A 17,186-nucleotide genomic window follows, 5' to 3' on the forward strand; every position below is an offset into this window, starting at 1 on the left:
AGTCAAAGCAAACACGGAGAAGATCTGGAGAAAAAGACGCAAAGACGGCGGAATAGATCTGTACACAACTGAATGGAATTGGTAAAATACTGTTGGGGCCCTAAGCTCCACTGGAACCCTAAAGTATTAAGTGAAGTTAGTCAACCTATACAAATACATTTTATCATTGTTGTTTTGTTTTATTTGTTGTTTTTAATAAAAGAAGTCAAAGCGCCCAAAACGCCAACCTTTGCTACATTGACGACTTTATAAATAAAGTATCTTTTAACCATCATTAAAGAAACGTTGTTTGTTGTTGTTGTTGTTGTTTGATGTTGTTGTTGTTGTTTTAAATAATGTTATGTTCCTCAATCAGTCGAGAAAAAAAAAAGTTGGGTTTATAATAAATATATTTTTGGGGGGATTCCATTATTTGATGTCTTCTTAAATCTCGGACATTTTTTTCGGGGTCGGGAGGGGGGGGGGAGCAGAAGAAAGGACACTCTAAGACAGGTGCTCAAAAACAAGGCATTCTTATTAACATGTTTTCACCTTTGGTATTTGTAAGTAGAACTAAGAAAGTGTCACTATTTTCAATTCATAAGATTTATTTGATTCTAAGCGCAACATTAAATTGTCAAGACATTATGTTAGCAGTGGGCAGAGCTGTTCCCATTGACTGGAGCTCTAGATTTATGTGTTTGTTGGTAGAAAGTGGACATTTGCGTGTACAAGTTGGTGATACCCAGTCAACGAGTTAATTAGTGATAACTGGGCATTCATGTGGATAATGATTTAACTATTAATAATTGAATATTCGCGTGGACAACAAGTTGATGGTATCTAGTTAATTGTGGTGAATGGGCATTTGCGTGGACAACGAATCAACACGGTATCAGTTCCACAGACATCAGCAACATGATACCTGTTCTTTTTAACTACAAACTATCCTGAAACATCGCCGCCACTGAATATAAAACTGAACGTTTTATTTCTAACTAAACAATGTACACAAGCACAACGGCAAGAGGTCTGAGCTTCTTCCTAAAAGCTCTATTTAAGAAAACTTCATGAAGATGAAGCAATTTAACTGTATTGATTTTGCTCTCTCGAGCATTTAGAAGAGCACAATTAGGATGTTATTCTGTCTTGGTAATGGCGCTAGCTCCCAGACACTGGCATGACTCTCCTTGCAGTCTCCCTGTTCTATGTTTTGTGTGTAAATATTTGTTTATGTTAAATTTAAAAATCACTTAGGAATCATGAGCGCTTCTTAAGAGCAACCTGACATACAAAATGTAAGATGACCGGGTCAAGGGCATATGTAAGACCGTGCTTTGCTAGTAGTTTAATGTGCCAATTAAATATGGCAGGATGGAAATTGTCAAACTTTTGTAGTAGCAGGGATTTTCGCTCTTACCAAAACCTTTTTTTTAATTAAATAGCTATTTATCACAGCGATTTTATTGCTCAACAGAAAACTGAATTCAAACCTCTGCTGCCTTGCAGCTATACCCAATCTTGGGAAATGCTAAGGGAGTCAACCCTGGGGAAAAATCAGGAACCGGCAACACTTAACCAGTTTGCAGCACACTGTGCTACAGCCTGGCAGAGCCCGCGACGCTGCTAACCCCAAACTGTATCGGCACTTGCCGTTCCTTTGGATACATCAGCTGCGTGGAGAGGGGGGAACTAATGTATGGGCGACATCGTTCCCACCACAGCTACTGCCAAGGCATTCAATCTACTTTCATGAGATGATCCATAGTCGTTTCCAGACTGAAGGAGGCCATCTAGAATAATCAAGATGATATTTCCAGATTCGAACGTGAATTGGTCCTTTTTTTTTAAATGGGCTAATTGCTAACTCTCTTTTCTTTAACATACTAGAAATAGGAACCGCTCAATTTGGTAGTATGCGTTCTGGACTGTCGTACGATGGTCCGGGTTCCAGCCCTGCCCGTCGCCATCCCTCGTAATCTTGCTAGAAGTTTGGGCTAGGATGAAGGATGTAATTATCTTCAAAAATTGAAGCTACATCCGAAACATGTGAAACATCGTATAAAAAAATATAGAAACCGTAACATAGACATCACCAGAAAGTTTAACATAGACATCACCAGATAGTTTAACAAATACATCACCAGATAGTTTAACAAATACATCACCAGATAGTTTAACATAGACATCACCAGAAAGTTTAACAAATACATCACCAGAAAGTTTAATAAGTTTAACATAGACATCACCAGATAGTTTAACATAGCCATCACCAGATAGTTTAACAAATACATCACCAGAAAGTTTAACATAGACATCACCAGATAGTTTAACAAATACATAACCAGATGGTTTAATAAGTTTAACATAGACATCACCAGATAGTTTAACATAGATATCAACAGATAGTTTAGCAAAAACATCACCGGATAGTTTAACATATACATTGCCAGATAGTTTAACAAAGACATCACCACATAGTTTAACATGGTTTAGTCTTTAATTCCATCAGATTCCTGGTGCTCTAAGTAAGACTTATATAACTGCACAGTGCAACTAAGAGACAGTGCTTTCAAGCTATATGACCTGATGTGGTGAGGGTGTCACATATAAAAATATAAGTTCGAGTTACCAATAATCATTAATCATTGAAACATAAGACTGTGTCACTGGAGTCATTCTGTAAGGACAAAGGAAGGAAAACTGAGACATACATTATATCAACTGTTTAGGAAACTGGAGATGGCGCTGATGTTTGCCGTTGACAGAGAGATTTGGTTACATCCAAACAGACCGACTTACAACGACAAGGTTAAGAGGCTATTGGCGAGGGATTAAATTTACTAAGGTCTGATGTCCTATGTTGGCATAAGTAAATAATTTATATAATTCTTTTAATTATGACGTGTTATGAAGGGAGACAGAGGAGATGTACACAGAAACTGGAGTAGAGTGGTGAGGGGTGAAAGAGGAAGGGAGACCAAAGAAGAGAGTGAGGAAAGAGAGAGAGAGGGTGGAGAGAGAAATGGCAGAATAAAAAAGAGAGAAACAGAAAGAGATGCTGGAGACCAAAAAGAAAGATTGTAGGAGCTAAAGAGAGAGATTGGAGAGAGAGAGAAATGAAGATACAAGAAGAGTAGGGAAATAAAAAGTAGGAGAAGGACAAGAAAGAGAGAAAGGAAGAGAAATATGTCAGTAGCAAGAGAGAGAGGGAGAGAAAGATGGGTACAGCCAGTGTCATAGCTAGGGGTGGGGGAGGAAGGGGGAAGAATTTGAAAATTTCCCCGGCCCCCACTTAAGGGGTCCCCCAAATGAGCGTTCGAAATTATTTTCCTCATTAAATATTAAATATTACGCTAAATGCAGGGGCCTCCAAAGAGGTCAAGCCCTCCGGGCCCAAAATAATGACAAATTCCTAGCTACGACACTGGGTATAGCTAAGGAGAAAGCAAGATGAGGTGGTGGAGAAAGAGATGGTAGAAGTGATAGTGAAAGCGATTAGAGGAGCTAAAAAGAGAGGCTGGGAGAAACAGATGGTGGGGGGGGGGGGATGAGAGTTAGTAGAAAAACAGAACAGAGATGGAATAATGAAGACAAAATGGAAAGGAAGAAACAGATTGAAATCACTAGGATTAAAGAAGTAAAGAGAGACAGGGAGATGAAAGCTAGAAAGAGAAGAGATGAGAAAAGAGTGAGGGAAAAAAGGAGATTTGATTAACGAAAGAAAGAGCAGAGTTGTATAGGAGGAGAGAGCAAGCAAGAGACTGGACGACAGAGAAAGAGTCAAAAGGTACAAAGAAAGAGAGGGGGGGGGGGAAACAACGAGAGAGGAAAGAGGCAGCGTGCATGTGTTAAAAAGAGATTATCAAGTCTTGTCATCAACAAATCATGCAGCAAAGGCAATATATCCTTATCAAACAATACAACTGTAGCCATTGTTTGCTTACCCTGGGTAGCGATGTAGCCATCGTTGTTTGTGTAGCCCTGGAAAGAAAAACGAGAGGCTCTTAGACGAAAATATTTTTTTTTCTTTTGGTGGTGGACATTCCCACCCGTGAGGTTTTATTTTATTTTTTCCTCCCACATTTAAAGTCAAACACATCCTCAACTCCTTAATCATAGCTCATAGCAACCAACTAAACAAACTTGAAATTGCCAACTAAAATATATTACAATCAGAACAGCTTAAAAAAATATTATGCAACGCTATTCTATGTACAGTGTAGAGCAGTGGTCTTCAACGGGGGCGATATCGCCCCCTAGGGGGCGTTTTCGAGATTTTGGGGGGCGCTGAGAGCCAAAGGGGCGGTAGGGGGGCTCTGGGCACAAAATGGGGCGGTAAGGGGGCGCTGGGCATAAAGGCGGAAAGAAAAAACTAAAGGTGCTCTGAAACAAAACAAATTTAAAAATTCTTCAACATTAAAGCTGGGAAACTAAATATAGACAAATTATAGTTAACTTGCTTCTAATTTAAGAACAGAAACAGCGTTAGAAATTGAGTTCGGTAATCCCATTTTCTATTTTTAAATTCTTACTCTTTTGCTATGATTGTAGAGTATCTATTGTCCTTGGATCTCGCGCGTATAAACGTTTAAGATTTGATAAACAAAGTAGGTAATACGCCTTTTAGATTATAGTTTTTTTTATCTACATATGTTAATATATTGATATGTCAATGTTAATTGCAAAAAACATTAAAGGTAACATTTCAAAGAATATTTTTACTTTTTAAAAACAAAAAAACATTGATAAAATGTAACGAAAACTCACTGGTATGTCATGTAATATTTCCTTGAGATTTAGTGAATTGCCACTAGAAAAAAAGTAAGTTCTAATTTGATGGTATTTTCAGATGAGGTTATGAAACCAAGTCTGCTTCACGAACACATAGCGATATCCAAAAGTAATTTAAGAATATTCCTGAACAATTATAAAAATCTACAATTAAAACAATATTAAAAACAAAAAAAAAACGGCAAAGCAGGACATGTTTTAATGGCTTCTTAGAAAAATGCATAGCTTTTTTTAAAATACTTGTGATATTGTTGAAAAATTGATTAAAACTAAATTTATTTTAAAACATATGTAACACAAAAAGACTTTTTTTTCTGTTAGAGATGAAATATTATTTCAAAATTGTCTAGTTATGTAGCTTATGAGGACATATAGGAAACCATCAGTGGTTGGACGCTACAATGACTTTATAAGTAATATAGAATAAAGAACAAATCTATTCACTATTCACCTTGTGAGTTATGATACACAAGAAAAGTTTAGCCCGCAATTTCATTTCTATTTGAATCTAATTATAAAACTGTAAATAAAATACAAACCCATGCCGAAAATAATCTCATCTTTCTACACTTTTGTGAAACAAATGATGACAAAGATGTTAGACTGTTAGACTCTTGTTGTAAACTGAAGTTCGCTGGATTTCGAAAGGGTTTTTTAATGGTTATGGCTCATTTTCTAAGCTCTTAAATAATTTTTTTTTTTATGAGAAACGGGAAGATTCAACGGTTGGCGATGACTTAAAGAAGGCTAAAAAAATGTTTTACATGGTAGTCATTTAACTCAAATGAATGAAACGAACCTCCGACTGGTAGGAAAGAGATTAACTTTTATTGATAATATCATTTTCTCTTTTATCGAGATATTAAATCTATTTTACAGAGTTTTAGAATCTCACATAACTTGTTTGTTGACAAATGAATTACTGCCCATGACACCGACATCTATGCAATTCACATAACAATGCTCTATGAAGAAATTAAGATTCGCTTCTAAAATTTAAAATATGTATATTTAAATGACAATTATTAAACATCTGTTACTGATGTTTAAATTAAGTTGCATGAAAAAATAGATTTACAAAGCTATGTCTTCAGTAAAAAGAATGTAAACATAGGAGGCACACAGTGGCGTAGCTAGGGTGAGGGAGGGGGGATTTGAAAATCCACCGGGTCCCCATTCAAGGGGGGGGGCCAAATTAGTACTTTTTTAATTAATTAAATTAAATATTACGCAAAATGCAGCGGCCCCCAAAGATGTCAAGCCCCCTGGCCCCCAAACGATGGATATTCCTAGCTATGCCCCTGGAGGCACAACAGAGATGTGGCTGCATTTAAATGTTTCAGTAAAATTCCAAAACTGTGGTCGAAATTGGCTTATGTTTTAGCTTTTCAGTAAACATACATTGTTAACATAGATTCAGTGCATAACAAACTTAATGAATAAGCAAAGAAATAGACTGGATGTAGCCACTAGAGGAGACCTTCGCCTTGTTTTGGCTAATTTAAAGCTTGACGTTTCTAATATTGTCAGACTGCAGGAGGCACAAGGTTCCCATTAGCTTAATTTCATTTTGTAGTGAATTCAGCATTAATAATGTTTGTATTAAAAAAAAAAACTAAATTTACAATTAAACCAAAAAAAAAAAACAATAGGCCTTAATATTCAAAATTTTAACGAAGACTATTCTTAGGATTTGAAAGAAAGTCTTTACAATTAATTTTTGTGTGTAATCACTGAAAATTATTTGACATAATTTTTTGTATAATGATAATATTGGCAGTTTTTGCCTTTAATTCCAAAGATTACGGCTGAGTCCAGTGTTTCACATAACTACGCAAACCCAACTACATATTTTCCCGAATTTTATGCAGACAAAGCCGTTGTATGCTGATGTTCTATTTAAGTTTTCTTTCCGTCTTTTGCGCCTGTCTTCAATAATGGCTTTTCTTTGAGTATCAAATGTTTGTCCCTCAGTTTTTGTAAGAGCTCTCGAACTGTTTCTCTCAGAGGCTATCTGCTGCCAGAGAATGCTGCCAGGTACTTTTCTCTATGCCAGTGAGAGCGAAATGGCGCCTGAATAAATCTTTATAGCGCTTACAGGAGAGGGGGGCACCTCTGTAACTCTGTTCTTCTTAAAGCTCATCAGTCATAGGCCAAGGAGTTCACAACAATCGCCTTTGACATGCGGTCGTCTCCCAAGCGGGATAAGTGTTATTGACAGCATAAAAGTTAATAAATAGATGATATTTTGTTCAAATTGGCCTTCTCATGCTTCTTTATAAGTGTTTTTCTTAGAGGGGGGCGCTGGCGGATTTTTTTAAAGAAAAAAATCGAAAAGGGGGCGGTAGGCCAAAATAGGTTGAAGACCACTGGTGTAGAGTATAGAACACAACTGACTTATTCAAAACATAACTTATCGACACTACGCTTTTTTGTGTCTACACCAGACAGACCAACAAACTTGCCATTTAGGATTTTTTCCGCCATGTATAAAAATCTCCAATAGATTGTCTTTTGTTGGGTTTTTTTTTGTTGTTTTTTTTTTTTTTTTTTGGACAGACGGTTCTTACTACCTTCACCAAGATCATAATTTCTTTTTTCTTGAAATAATTGCCAGTTTTTATTTTGGGGCGAAGGAGTGCGTTTGGGCTGATCATATATTGAATTTCTTCTATTTAGAGAGACAGTTTTTTTTTATTAAAATGCAAGTGATTAAATGTATTCTTAGCATCACAAATAGATTACAAAAAAAAAGGTCCTAGAGATAATTGCATTTTATAAAATAATGTGTCTTACTCCTTCCAGACACAATGTATTTTACAATAAAAACAAAAACTTTCTACATCTAATGTGTGAAGTAGAGTGTAAGGAGTACGTATCTATGTATGTATGTCCCGAATACCAATCTTGATAAAACTTGGCATACATTTTTCTTTGATCATGGCGGAGACCGTGGTGTAGGCCCTGCCCTAAGAATTTAAAAAAATGCCTAAATGTATCGCTATTTAAAAACGAAACTTTTTTAACAAATCGGGTTATTCCGTATTCAGAGTATTTTATATTAGACATCAATGGCAGAGAAACAATCTCAAGTCGTATATCAGTGGCAGAGATACAATCTCATGTCGTATATCAGTGACAGAGATACAATCTCATGTCGTATATCAATGGCAGAGATACAATCTCAAGTCGTATATCAGTGGCAGAGATACAATCTCATGTCGTATATCAATGGCAGATACAATCTCATGTCGTATATCAGTGACAGAGATACAATCTCATGTCGTATATCAATGGCAGAGATACAATCTCAAGTCGTATATCAGTGGCAGAGATACAATCTCATGTCGTATATCAGTGGCAGAGATACAATCTCAAGTCGTATATCAATGACAGATACAATCTCATGTCGTATATCAGTGACAGAGATACAATCTCATGTCGTATATCAATGGCAGAGATACAATCTCATGTCGTATATCAGTGGCAGAGATACAATCTCAAGTCGTATATCAGTGGCAGATACAATCTCATGTCGTATATCAATGGCAGATACAATCTCATGTCGTATATCAGTGACAGAGATACAATCTCATGTCGTATATCAATGGCAGATACAATCTCATGTCGTATATCAGTGACAGAGATACAATCTCATGTCGTATATCAATGGCAGAGATACAATCTCAAGTCGTATATCAGTGGCAGAGATACAATCTCATGTCGTATATCAGTGGCAGAGATACAATCTCAAGTCGTATATCAATGGCAGATACAATCTCATGTCGTATATCAGTGACAGAGATACAATCTCATGTCGTATATCAATGGCAGAGATACAATCTCATGTCGTATATCAGTGGCAGAGATACAATCTCATGTCGTATATCAATGGCAGAGATACAATCTCATGTCGTATATCAATGACAGAGATACAATCTCATGTCGTATATCAATGGCAGAGATACAATCTCATGTCGTATATCAATGGCAGAGATACAATCTCATGTCGTATATCAATGGCAGAGATACAATCTCATGTCGTATATCAATGGCAGAGATACAATCTCATGTCGTATATCAGTGGCAGAGATACAATCTCATGTCGTATATCAGTGGCAGAGATACAATCTCATGTCGTATATCAATGGCAGAGATACAATCTCAAGTCGTATATCAGTGGCAGAGATACAATCTCATGTCGTATATCAATGGCAGAGATACAATCTCATGTCGTATATCAATGACAGAGATACAATCTCATGTCGTATATCAATGGCAGAGATACAATCTCATGTCGTATATCAATGGCAGAGATACAATCTCATGTCGTATATCAATGGCAGAGATACAATCTCATGTCGTATATCAATGGCAGAGATACAATCTCATGTCGTATATCAATGGCAGAGATACAATCTCATGTCGTATATCAATGGCAGAGATACAATCTCAAGTCGTATATCAATGGCAGTGATACAATCTCATGTCGTATATCAATGGCAGAGATACAATCTCAAGTCGTATATCAATGGCAGAGATACAATCTCATGTCGTATATCAATGGCAGAGATACAATCTCATGTCGTATATCAATGGCAGAGATACAATCTCATGTCGTATATCAATAGCAGAGATACAATCTCATGTCGTATATCAATGGCAGTGATACAATCTCATGTCGTATATCAATGGCAGAGATACAATCTCATGTCGTATATCAATGGCAGAGATACAATCTCATGTCGTATATCAATGGCAGAGATACAATCTCAAGTCGTATATCAGTGGCAGAGATACAATCTCATGTCGTATATCAGTGACAGAGATACAATCTCATGTCGTATATCAGTGACAGAGATACAATCTCATGTCGTATATCAGTGGCAGAGATACAATCTCATGTCGTATATCAATGGCAGAGATACAATCTCAAGTCGTATATCAGTGGCAGAGATACAATCTCATGTCGTATATCAATGACAGAGATACAATCTCAAGTCGTATATCAATGGCAGAGATACAATCTCATGTCGTATATCAATGACAGAGATACAATCTCAAGTCGTATATCAGTGGCAGAGATACAATCTCATGTCGTATATCAATGGCAGAGATACAATCTCATGTCGTATATCAATGGCAGAGATACAATCTCATGTCGTATATCAGTGGCAGAGATACAATCTCAAGTCGTATATCAGTGGCAGAGATACAATCTCATGTCGTATATCAGTGGCAGAGATACAATCTCATGTCGTATATCAGTGTCAGAGATACAATCTCATGTCGTATATCAGTGGCAGAGATACAATCTCAAGTCGTATATCAGTGGCAGAGATACAATCTCAAGTCGTATATCAGTGGCAGAGATACAATCTCATGTCGTATATCAGTGGCAGAGATACAATCTCATGTCGTATATCAATGACAGAGATACAATCTTATGTCGTATATCAATGGCAGAGATACAATCTCATGTCGTATATCAATGACAGAGATACAATCTCATGTCGTATATCAGTAGCAGAGATACAATCTCATGTCGTATATCAGTGACAGAGATACAATCTCATGTCGTATATCAGTGGCAGAGATACAATCCCATGTCGTATATCAGTAGCAGAGATACAATCTCATGTCGTATATCAATGGCAGAGATACAATCTCAAGTCGTATATCAATGGCAGTGATACAATCTCATGTCGTATATCAATGGCAGAGAAACAATCTCATGTCGTATATCAATGGCAGAGATACAATCTCATGTCGTATATCAATGGCAGAGATACAATCTCATGTCGTATATCAATGGCAGAGATACAATCTCATGTCGTATATCAATGGCAGATACAATCCCATGTCGTATATCAATGGCAGAGATACAATCTCATGTCGTATATCAATGGCAGAGATACAATCTCATGTATATCAATGGCAGAGATACAATCCCATGTCGTATATCAATGGCAGAGATACAATCTCATGTCGTATATCAATGGCAGAGATACAATCTCATGTCGTATATCAATGGCAGAGATACAATCTCATGTCGTATATCAGTGTCAGAGATACAATCTCATGTCGTATATCAATGGCAGAGATACAATCTCATGTCGTATATCAATGGCAGAGATACAATCCCATGTCGTATATCAATGGCAGAGATACAATCTCATGTCGTATATCAATGACAGAGATACAATCTCATGTCGTATATCAATGGCAGAGATACAATCTCATGTCGTATATCAATGGCAGAGATACAATCCCATGTCGTATATCAATGGCAGAGATACAATCTCATGTCGTATATCAATGGCAGAGATACAATCTCATGTCGTATATCAATGGCAGATACAATCCCATGTCGTATATCAATGGCAGAGATACAATCTCATGTCGTATATCAATGGCAGAGATACAATCTCATGTCGTATATCAATGACAGAGATACAATCTCATGTCGTATATCAATGGCAGAGATACAATCTCATGTCGTATATCAATGGCAGAGATACAATCTCATGTCGTATATCAATGGCAGAGATACAATCTCATGTCGTATATCAATGGCAGAGATACAATCTCATGTCGTATATCAATGGCAGAGATACAATCTCATGTCGTATATCAATGGCAGAGATACAATCTCATGTCGTATATCAATGGCAGAGATACAATCTCATGTCGTATATCAATGGCAGATACAATCCCATGTCGTATATCAATGGCAGAGATACAATCTCATGTCGTATATCAATGACAGAGATACAATCTTATGTCGTATATCAGTGACAGAGATACAATCTCATGTCGTATATCAATGGCAGAGATACAATCTCATGTCGTATATCAATGGCAGAGATACAATCTCATGTCGTATATCAATGGCAGAGATACAATCTCATGTCGTATATTAATGGCAGATACAATCCCATGTCGTATATCAATGGCAGAGATACAATCTCATGTCGTATATCAATGACAGAGATACAATCTCATGTCGTATATCAATGGCAGAGATACAATCTCATGTCGTATATCAATGACAGAGATACAATCTTATGTCGTATATCAGTGACAGAGATACAATCTCATGTCGTATATCAATGACAGAGATACAATCTCATGTCGTATATCAATGACAGAGATACAATCTTATGTCGTATATCAGTGGCAGAGATACAATCTCATGTCGTATATCAATGGCAGAGATACAATCTCATGTCGTATATCAATGGCAGAGATACAATCTTATGTCGTATATCAGTGACAGAGATACAATCTCATGTCGTATATCAATGACAGAGATACAATCTCATGTCGTATATCAATGGCAGAGATACAATCTCATGTCGTATATCAGTGACAGAGATACAATCTCATGTCGTATATCAATGACAGAGATACAATCTCAAGTCGTATATCAATGGCAGAGATACAATCTCATGTCGTATATCAATGGCAGAGATACAATCTCATGTCGTATATCAGTGGCAGAGATACAATCTCATGTCGTATATCAATGACAGAGATACAATCTCATGTCGTATATCAGTGGCAGAGATACAATCTCATGTCGTATATCAGTGGCAGAGATACAATCTCATGTCGTATATCAATGACAGAGATACAATCTTATGTCGTATATCAATGACAGAGATACAATCTCAAGTCGTATATCAATGGCAGAGATACAATCTCATGTCGTATATCAATGACAGAGATACAATCTCAAGTCGTATATCAATGGCAGAGATACAATCTCATGTCGTATATCAGTGGCAGAGATACAATCTCATGTCGTATATCAGTGGCAGAGATACAATCTCATGTCGTATATCAGTGGCAGAGATACAATCTCATGTCGTATATCAGTGGCAGAGATACAATCTCATGTCGTATATCAGTGGCAGAGATACAATCTCATGTCGTATATCAGTGGCAGAGATACAATCTCATGTCGTATATCAGTGGCAGAGATACAATCTCATGTCGTATATCAATGACAGAGATACAATCTCATGTCGTATATCAGTGGCAGAGATACAATCTCATGTCGTATATCAATGACAGAGATACAATCTCATGTCGTATATCAATGACAGAGATACAATCTCATGTCGTATATCAGTGGCAGAGATACAATCTCATGTCGTATATCAGTGTCAGAGATACAATCTCATGTCGTATATCAGTGGCAGAGATACAATCTCAAGTCGTATATCAGTGGCAGAGATACAATCTCAAGTCGTATATCAGTGGCAGAGATACAATCTCATGTCGTATATCAGTGGCAGAGATACAATCTCATGTCGTATATCAATGACAGAGATACAATCTTATGTCGTATATCAATGGCAGAGATACAATCTCATGTCGTATATCAGTGGCAGAGATACAATCTCATGTCGTATATCAGTGGCAGAGATACAATCTCATGTCGTATATCAATGACAGAGATACAATCTCATGTCGTATATCAGTGGCAGAGATACAATCTCATGTCGTATATCAGTAGCAGAGATACAATCTCATGTCGTATATCAATGGCAGAGATACAATCTCAAGTCGTATATCAATGGCAGTGATACAATCTCATGTCGTATATCAATGGCAGAGAAACAATCTCATGTCGTATATCAATGGCAGAGATACAATCTCATGTCGTATATCAATGGCAGAGATACAATCTCATGTCGTATATCAATGGCAGAGATACAATCTCATGTCGTATATCAATGGCAGATACAATCCCATGTCGTATATCAATGGCAGAGATACAATCTCATGTCGTATATCAATGGCAGAGATACAATCTCATGTATATCAATGGCAGAGATACAATCCCATGTCGTATATCAATGGCAGAGATACAATCTCATGTCGTATATCAATGGCAGAGATACAATCTCATGTCGTATATCAATGGCAGAGATACAATCTCATGTCGTATATCAGTGTCAGAGATACAATCTCATGTCGTATATCAATGGCAGAGATACAATCTCATGTCGTATATCAATGGCAGAGATACAATCCTTTGTCGTATATCAATGGCAGAGATACAATCTCATGTCGTATATCAATGACAGAGATACAATCTCATGTCGTATATCAATGGCAGAGATACAATCTCATGTCGTATATCAATGGCAGAGATACAATCCCATGTCGTATATCAATGGCAGAGATACAATCTCATGTCGTATATCAATGGCAGAGATACAATCTCATGTCGTATATCAATGGCAGATACAATCCCATGTCGTATATCAATGGCAGAGATACAATCTCATGTCGTATATCAATGGCAGAGATACAATCTCATGTCGTATATCAATGACAGAGATACAATCTCATGTCGTATATCAATGGCAGAGATACAATCTCATGTCGTATATCAATGGCAGAGATACAATCTCATGTCGTATATCAATGGCAGAGATACAATCTCATGTCGTATATCAATGGCAGAGATACAATCTCATGTCGTATATCAATGGCAGAGATACAATCTCATGTCGTATATCAATGGCAGAGATACAATCTCATGTCGTATATCAATGGCAGAGATACAATCTCATGTCGTATATCAATGGCAGATACAATCCCATGTCGTATATCAATGGCAGAGATACAATCTCATGTCGTATATCAATGACAGAGATACAATCTTATGTCGTATATCAGTGACAGAGATACAATCTCATGTCGTATATCAATGGCAGAGATACAATCTCATGTCGTATATCAATGGCAGAGATACAATCTCATGTCGTATATCAATGGCAGAGATACAATCTCATGTCGTATATTAATGGCAGATACAATCCCATGTCGTATATCAATGGCAGAGATACAATCTCATGTCGTATATCAATGACAGAGATACAATCTCATGTCGTATATCAATGGCAGAGATACAATCTCATGTCGTATATCAATGACAGAGATACAATCTTATGTCGTATATCAGTGACAGAGATACAATCTCATGTCGTATATCAATGACAGAGATACAATCTCATGTCGTATATCAATGACAGAGATACAATCTTATGTCGTATATCAGTGGCAGAGATACAATCTCATGTCGTATATCAATGGCAGAGATACAATCTCATGTCGTATATCAATGGCAGAGATACAATCTTATGTCGTATATCAGTGACAGAGATACAATCTCATGTCGTATATCAATGACAGAGATACAATCTCATGTCGTATATCAATGGCAGAGATACAATCTCATGTCGTATATCAGTGACAGAGATACAATCTCATGTCGTATATCAATGACAGAGATACAATCTCAAGTCGTATATCAATGGCAGAGATACAATCTCATGTCGTATATCAATGGCAGAGATACAATCTCATGTCGTATATCAGTGGCAGAGATACAATCTCATGTCGTATATCAATGACAGAGATACAATCTCATGTCGTATATCAGTGGCAGAGATACAATCTCATGTCGTATATCAGTGGCAGAGATACAATCTCATGTCGTATATCAATGACAGAGATACAATCTTATGTCGTATATCAATGACAGAGATACAATCTCAAGTCGTATATCAATGGCAGAGATACAATCTCATGTCGTATATCAATGACAGAGATACAATCTCAAGTCGTATATCAATGGCAGAGATACAATCTCATGTCGTATATCAGTGGCAGAGATACAATCTCATGTCGTATATCAGTGGCAGAGATACAATCTCATGTCGTATATCAGTGGCAGAGATACAATCTCATGTCGTATATCAGTGGCAGAGATACAATCTCATGTCGTATATCAGTGGCAGAGATACAATCTCATGTCGTATATCAGTGGCAGAGATACAATCTCATGTCGTATATCAGTGGCAGAGATACAATCTCATGTCGTATATCAATGACAGAGATACAATCTCATGTCGTATATCAGTGGCAGAGATACAATCTCATGTCGTATATCAATGACAGAGATACAATCTCATGTCGTATATCAATGACAGAGATACAATCTCATGTCGTATATCAATGACAGAGATACAATCTCATGTCGTATATCAATGACAGAGATACAATCTCATGTCGTATATCAATGACAGAGATACAATCTCATGTCGTATATCAGTGGCAGAGATACAATCTCATGTCGTATATCAGTGGCAGAGATACAATCTCATGTCGTATATCAATGACAGAGATACAATCTCATGTCGTATATCAATGACAGTGATACAATCTCATGTCGTATATCAGTGGCAGAGATACAATCTCATGTCGTATATCAGTGGCAGAGATACAATCTCATGTCGTATATCAGTGGCAGAGATACAATCTCATGTCGTATATCAATGACAGAGATACAATCTCATGTCGTATATCAGTGGCAGAGATACAATCTCATGTCGTATATCAATGACAGAGATACAATCTCATGTCGTATATCAGTGTCAGAGATACAATCTCATGTCGTATATCAATGACAGAGATACAATCTCATGTCGTATATCAATGGCAGAGATACAATTTCATGTCGTATATCAGTGTCAGAGATACAATCTCATGTCGTATATCAGTGGCAGAGATACAATCTCATGTCGTATATCAGTGTCAGAGATACAATCTCATGTCGTATATCAATGACAGAGATACAATCTCATGTCGTATATCAGTGGCAGAGATACAATCTCATGTCGTATATCAATGACAGAGATACAATGTCATGTCGTATATCAGTGGCAGAGATACAATCTCATGTCGTATATCAGTGGCAGAGATACAATCTCATGTCGTATATCAGTGGCAGAGATACAATCTCATGTCGTATATCAGTGGCAGAGATACAATCTCAAGTCGTATATCAGTGGCAGAGATACAATCTCATGTCGTATATCAGTGGCAGAGATACAATCTCATGTCGTATATCAATGGCAGAGATACAATCTCATGTCGTATATCAATGACAGAGATACAATCTCATGTCGTATATCAATGGCAGAGATACAATCTCATGTCGTATATCAGTGGCAGAGATACAATCTCATGTCGTATATCAATGACAGAGATACAATCTCAAGTCGTATATCAATGGCAGAGATACAATCTCATGTCGTATATCAATGACAGAGATACAATCTCATGTCGTATATCAATGGCAGAGATACAATCTCATGTCGTATATCAGTGGCAGAGATACAATCTCATGTCGTATATCAATGACAGAGATACAATCCCATGTCGTATATCAGTGGCAGAGATACAATCTCATGTCGTATATCAGTGGCAGAGATACAATCTCATGTCGTATATCAGTGGCAGAGATACAATCCCATGTCGTATATCAGTGGCAGAGATACAATCTCATGTCGTATATCAATGGCAGAGATACAATCTCATGTCGTATATCA

The 17,186-nt window shown here is 37.0% G+C and overlaps 1 protein-coding gene across 1 annotated transcript in view; it reads right to left on the minus strand.

Moving 5' to 3' along the window:
• LOC106069885 (receptor-type tyrosine-protein phosphatase T-like) overlaps positions 1–17,186 on the minus strand; it is a 112,492-nt gene that overhangs the window by 56,469 nt on the left and 38,837 nt on the right. Inside the window, exon 5 of the mRNA XM_056027700.1 lies at positions 3,927–3,963. Coding sequence (XP_055883675.1) covers positions 3,927–3,963 — 37 coding nt within the window. The remainder of the gene's footprint in view (positions 1–3,926; positions 3,964–17,186) is intronic.

The sequence above is a fragment of the Biomphalaria glabrata genome, chromosome 4 (genome assembly GCF_947242115.1).
Source record: "Biomphalaria glabrata chromosome 4, xgBioGlab47.1, whole genome shotgun sequence".
Lineage (NCBI taxonomy): Eukaryota > Metazoa > Mollusca > Gastropoda > Planorbidae > Biomphalaria > Biomphalaria glabrata.